This window comes from Octodon degus, unplaced genomic scaffold (assembly GCF_000260255.1).
Source record: "Octodon degus isolate 3935 unplaced genomic scaffold, OctDeg1.0 scaffold00157, whole genome shotgun sequence".
Classification (NCBI taxonomy): domain Eukaryota; kingdom Metazoa; phylum Chordata; class Mammalia; order Rodentia; family Octodontidae; genus Octodon; species Octodon degus.
This window is the reverse complement of record NW_004524733.1, coordinates 5,367,944-5,374,785: the sequence shown is the minus strand read 5'-3', so window position 1 is coordinate 5,374,785 and position 6,842 is coordinate 5,367,944. Positions and strand designations below refer to the sequence as shown.

The window sequence follows — 6,842 nt, the reverse complement described above, 5'->3', positions numbered from 1 at the left end:
CACACACACACACACATTCATTGGAAAGCAAATCCAGAACTCTGACTAGTACATATTTGTAATACTTAATGGTCATATTCATCATAGGAAATTTGTACCTGAACATAATATATCTTCTATTTTTCCCGTTTACTTCCTCTCCTGTCAATTCTTCCCCTCTCCATTTACAAAACTGTTGTTTCCATTTTTTCCTTCTTTCTGTTTCTTCTTCCTTCCCTTCACTTTTTCCTCTTTTTCTTTCTCCCCTTCACATTTAATCTTGTTCTTCCCGCTTCCCTTACCCAGTCCCTGTGGGAATTGAACACTGGGAATCCTGAACCCACTGGGAATTGAACACTGTGAACCAATACACAAATGCTCTAAATCCTGAGTCCTGAGTCCATAGAATTACATATGACCATACAAAAAAAGAAAAAAAGAAAAGAAAGAAAGAAAAGTGCTGGCCAAATAGCTCAGGGGATTAAAGCGCCTTCTCAGGCAAACACAGAGGCCAGGAGTTTGATCCCCATGCCTGCTGTGCCGGCCCCACCCCTGGGGTGCGCTGAGACAGCAATTGAGACTGGGTGTGATGGTACATGCCTGTAATCCCAACTTTTGGGAGGCTGTAAACAGGAGAATCAATATGAATCCAATCTAGTAGTGAGACCCTGAACACTCTTTATCATGTTGGCATTCATTCTCATGTGACCTTGAAACAGTCACTTCTCCCTGAACCACTTTTTCCCCCTAGCAAAATGAATAAGTGAGACTAAATCAGTCAGTTTAAACCTGGGAAATTTAGAAAACATTCCTAGGCCCTCACAATCCTATTAAAAATTCTGAAACATTTTGATGCTCTATGGTCTTTTATCAGGGATCTTAAGTCAGAGATAATCATACCCCTTTGGATATATGAATAATCCAAGAGGTATACAGGTATAATTCTAAAGGAATCAGTTTTGAAGTCCTCAACTTTCTTATATATTTTGTGCTAAAGCCTGTCTCTCTGGAAATATGCTGTAAGTAATTACTTTTGTCATATACCTTTTACCATCATCCATCACCTACTTTATGAAAGAATCATACTATGATACATTGCCTTGAAATGTGAAAACCTCCAGGAGATGAATTCAAAGACGATTCAAATAATGGTTTGTTAGTTTCAGTTAACTGAGGTTCTTAACTCAGTCCTAATCTACCTCATTAAGAAATATATTTTTGGCTAGTCTAGTCCCAGCACTATGGGAAACTAAGGCAGGAGTATCTCAAGTTTGAACCTGGCCTGGACATTTAGTGAATTATTGAGACTGTCTCAAATGGGTGGCAGTCTGGGTATGTAGCTCAGTGTGAAGACTGTGGGTTGAATCACCACTCAAATGAATTTTGGAGTGGGGTGGGTGTTGGTAGAGCACTTCCTTGGCATTTATAAGGGTCTGGGTTCAATCTCTGACTCTTAGAAAAAGGGGAAAAGGCAGAAAAGTTTTCTAATAATACGTAATTCTTTGTTTAGTAATTATCAAATTTTATAAGGTATGTTATTGATTAATTATGCATGAATATCTACCATCAGAATATATCAAAATAAAACATATACTAAGAGGATTAGAGCCTTCTGGTCACAAAAACTTTGAAAACTTATTTTTAATTTTATTTCAGCAAAATAGGATGATCGATAAAAGAGTTCTTAAAATAAAAATCCATTAAGATTAAACTCAGTGAAAGAAGTGGAATAACAATAAAATTTCCAAATGGAAAAGGATAAACATATAATTTTCAACTATTAAGGAGGATTTTATAATGTTTTAAATGACAGTTCAAGTTATTACATTGGATATCTCTAAAAGAGTGCTATAAAAGTTTGTTTTTAAAATCAGTATTCACAAAGCACCAGAATGACAGTTAACAAGGTACAAATGTAGATTGTGAGTTCTTTGCCCCCAATATTATAATGTAGACAATTAGAAATATGGGTTTAGAATTTAGAGAAGATAACTAATATCCTAATACTCATATAGTATCAGTTTAAGCTTCTGACTTCAAAATTTAGATATAAAAATTTAATGATACTTTAAATTAATTTAATTTTCATTTTAATTTAAATATATCAGTCAAAATATGTGAAATATGTTCATTTTCTCTCCGCTTATCTCTTGGCCTTTTTGAAAGCATACAATTAGCTACTATGGAGGATATTAGGGAAATGGATAGGAGGAAGGATGCTTTTTTCAACTATTTCCAGGTATTCTTTAGCCACATGCATAACCTTTCATTTGTTTTTAAATATCACCTCTTTCATGTTTTCTTGAGTAAACAAAAGAAACTTGTTTACTCACATAGTTCATATTAATTCCATGTGCCATGAAATGCAAAACCTATTTGTTTTGTTTTCCACTCAATGTTTTCCTTCTCTTTTTTCCTTTTTTCTTACTTCCATACTTATCTGTGATTGGGGTGGAGAGTTTTCAACACTGTTATTATCCCTAGGCTTAAAAAGATTGCTACCCTACTCAAAATACATAATGAGAATGTCTTAGAAAGGAGTGCAGCCTCAAGCAAAAAGTATTAATATGATATTGGGAAGACTCTGTATGATGTTATACACAGTAAACTACAAAATATTCTTTGTACAACACCATTGTTTATGATGCATCACTGCTTTAAAAACAACTTTGGAAAAAAATAAATAAAAATTAAAAAATGAAAAAAACTCTGGGAAGTATCTAATGGGCTACAGCAATAAATGTCAGTGCAAATTACAAAATGCATCCTGATTGTAGAAATTCTAAAATATGAATAAATATTAGATTTTAAGAAATAAAACATATTTATTATCTAAGAAATGTGGGAATGTTTCTTTTTGAAAGACTCTTTGATATTATTTTAAAGGAAACTAAACTATCAGCATGATGAGGTCTTTCATCTTTTTCTTCCCGTTTCTTCTCTCTCAGGGACGTCTGGCAGCTGCCTTCGTCGCTTCAGTACCATGCCTTTCATGTTCTGCAACATCAATAATGTTTGCAACTTTGCTTCAAGAAATGACTATTCATACTGGCTTTCTACTCCAGAGCCTATGCCAATGAACATGGAACCCCTGAAGGGTCAGAGCATCCAGCCATTCATCAGTCGGTGAGATATTGGTTTAGCTTTGTTTTGTACCAATCATCCAGTTAGTTTAGCTGGTCAGAAATCAGACTAAAGCTAGTAATCTGCCGATATTCCTTGCAGGTTAAGTAGACAAGGGTTTGGCTTTTAATGTTCAATTAAGTGTTAACTCTTATTTTGAGGAAATTTGATTTTGACCAGATTCTGCTATACATAGTATAATATTACAAAGAACTCACAATCATTGGGCAAATATATCTGATGTATAACAAGTTTGGGTTAAGTGCTGTAGTAGAACAGATAAAAATGTTATAAAAGCATGGGAAAAGTGATATAGTGCTTAATTTTACAGGGAGCAATCTGTGATGAATATATGAAACAAATGTGTTTTAAATTGGCTTGCTCTTGATTGACTAAAAGGACTGGATCCACAAGCACTTATAAAGGAGAAAGACATCTAGGTAGAGAAAATGAGAATAAGTAATAAATAAATATGTCTAGAATGTACTAATTAAAGATTGCAGAAGAGTGTAAAGACTGGAAAGGCAGCTTGGACTAGCTTTTAGTTAAGTCAAATGGTAGAATTCTTTCAGTGACAGTTTGTAGTTTTGAATTTATGTGCTATACTATGAGTCCCCATGGTTTAGTATACTTCAGGAAAGATTAAAAAAATCAGTGTGTAGCAGATTATAGAAAAGATAGTCCCAAGGCAGAGAGACTAGATATTTTGAGGAGTATTATATTAGTTCTGATGTGAATGGATTGGATCTCACATTGGGTCACATGTATTACATTATTCCAATTAACAGACATTGACAGTTGATTGGAATTGGGAAGGAGAAAGAGATACTTGGAGTTTGACACATGAGTAATTTAGAGGAGGATAGCACCAATAACCAGTAAGAGTCTTTTTTTGTGGAACAGGGATTGAACTCGGGCCCTTGCACTTGCCAGGGAAGCACTTATTCTACTAAGCCATCCTGCTGGCCCAGATTTTGTCATCTTGGAATGCTAGTTTAACTCATCTCCTAGAAATGGTAGGTAGTGCTACATCTGTTTTGATAATGAGACAGGGTTCTAGGAGCTATGAAGGATGAGTCACTGAAAAATCTACCTTTTTTGACATTTAATCTAAGCATGAAAACTTCAGTAGCAAATTCGTACCTGGAAATGGCAGAAAGAGAGACAGAGAAAGGAAGAGGAGGAAGAGAGAGGCAGAAAGAGAAAAAAAGAGGAAAAGAAAGAGAATGGGAGAGAGGAAAAGGGGAGAAATGAGAGAAGAGGTTTTTATCAGTTTCAATTTTGGGGAGTAAACTATTCTCTAAATATATTATATAGATTAACTGTGATAAATTGGCCTGAGTCATATTCAAGAAATTCACTCATATTTTTTATTAAAGGCTTATAGTTTTATCTTTATTCACTTCATTGCTGTTTTAGCTGATTTGATAGACTCAACAAATCTCCAAGTGCCTGAGTACTTGCCCAGAATTCTTGATATGCTGCGCTTACCTAGATATGGCCAGGTAGTCGATGAATATTCCTTCGACCAAGAATAAAGTGTGGAAATTAAGAAAATGTCTACTATCTTTTCCAGTTTATCAAGCATTGCTCTTACCACAGTTGCAGCATTACCAAATATCTACCTTCCATTCGTGCAGCTTGACATCAAACATTATGTGGAATATGCAAAGTCAAAGTGTTTTCAGCTATGGCATTGACCATAGCATGTATGCATATAGATTTAGGAAAGTTTGGAAAAATTGCTATACAAGTGATTCTACTTTTTTTGAAAATGTTTACATTTAGTGTATAGTTACATATTTTTGGAGACAATACTTATACAAAAGCAATACATAAAGGGCATTCTGTTCTTTGCTGAGCCTTAAAGACACCTTAGTGGGCCTTTATACCAGGAACGCTTGAAAGAAGAGGGCTTTACTCATACTCTCACTCCTCACACTCATTCTGTTCTCTCTCTTTCTCTTTAACAGATGTGTAGTATGTGAAGCTCCAGCTATGGTGATTGCAGTTCACAGTCAGACCATCCAGATTCCTCATTGTCCTCAGGGATGGGAGTCTCTGTGGATTGGTTATTCCTTTATGATGGTATGAAGCATATTTTGTTGCCTTTGTCTTCATAGCTGACTCTCCATCGTACGTGCATTTCTCCCTAATTTGAGGAATTTATGTCACTTCTATATAGTAAGAATCTTAAGGTTCACAGAGTTTTTGTCTAAGCACTGTTTCCCCTCACACATCTTTTATACATATTTTCATAATCTACCTATTGTTTCTAATAACTATTCTTGTTGGGAATGCTGTTCTTTTAGTTCTCGTCCTAGTCCCATTCACTGGATTTGAGTTTTTGGCTAAGCAAGGAACACATTATTGAATAATTACTAAGATATTATGGCACCTGAGTATAATGCCAGATTTTTCTTTGTCTTTTCTAGCATACAAGTGCAGGGGCAGAGGGTTCAGGACAAGCACTGGCCTCACCAGGTTCCTGTTTGGAAGAGTTTCGTTCTGCTCCCTTCATTGAATGCCATGGACTAGGAACTTGTAACTACTATGCCAACTCCTACAGCTTTTGGCTGGCAACTGTAGATGTGTTGGACATGTTCAGGTAAGGTGCTATGCTTCATTTCATGTCCAAAGCTTCCTTCAGTGATGTCAAGGAAGGCAGAAGCAATTCATGGATGATTTATCCCTGGCATATTGTTAGGAATATATTGGACTGAGTCTTTTATTCTTGGTTGTTTTCCTCAAGGTCCTAAATCAGGTTTGAAAAACAGACATAAGTGATATTGAGTAAATAGGAATCCTCCAATAACAAAACAGACAGAGATAGAACGGTGAGAGGACCTGCTCAATCATAAAAGTCAGCAGCTGTCTTACTAGGATGAGAGCACCTCAGAAATTGAGGCTGCCCTTTGTGTTCGCTCCTCCAATCCAATGAACACTTTTCAAAGATGTTTTAAAGATTCTGATTTATGGGTTTGAATGAGTAAAACCATACGCAGTACACATACCTCAGGATACTTCAATCTATTGAAATTTTTTCTAGTTAGATTGATTTATTTTTTAATTAGTGTATGTTTTCAGTACATAATGATTACTTTTATCGTGGGGGGTTGGGACATGGTCAGAACACATCTTAATTCTTTTTTCATTCTATGCCCCCCATTTCTCCCTGCACCTTATGTGTTAGTTCCTTTCCCATTTACAATTTCCATTCCTTTCTTTCTTTTTTGCTTCTCTTCCCATTTGAAAAAGATCTCCCTACTTCCTATTATGTATCTTTTACTTTGCTCTTCATTTGCATTTTGGGTTTCTCATGTAAGAACAATCATTAAATATTTAAGTTTTGTGTGTGATTTATTTCACTTAATATGATGGTCTCAAGATGCATCCTTGAATGGAGTACTAGACTAGAATGCCTTATTATTTCTTTATATAGTCTTCGGTTGATGGACATAGTCTCAGATGTAACTATTATAAATTGTGCTACTTTAACCATGAGTATATATGTATCCTCTTAATGACTATATCTCTCGCAGGATTGTTTAATCTGTTGGTTCCTTTGAATTATCATTACTTGACTTATTTTTCCATGATATTTGTCATGTGTCAGTCGTTAGTTGTCTAAACCTCTTTCCTTATATGAATATTAGAAAAAGGTATTGACAAAGAGAAGGAAAAATAAATATATGTAAACATAATAATGGCAGAGAGAACATATACTAAAATACCTATGA

General features: G+C 35.1%; 1 protein-coding gene across 1 annotated transcript in view; it reads left to right on the top strand.

Annotated features, from left to right (window-relative positions):
- The window catches only part of Col4a5 (collagen type IV alpha 5 chain), a 351,283-nt gene that overhangs the window by 338,401 nt on the left and 6,040 nt on the right, over positions 1–6,842 (top strand). Inside the window, exons 47-49 of the mRNA XM_004642629.2 lie at positions 2,928–3,105; positions 5,076–5,190; positions 5,538–5,710. Of these exons, the coding sequence (XP_004642686.1) occupies positions 2,928–3,105; positions 5,076–5,190; positions 5,538–5,710 (466 nt within the window). The remainder of the gene's footprint in view (positions 1–2,927; positions 3,106–5,075; positions 5,191–5,537; positions 5,711–6,842) is intronic.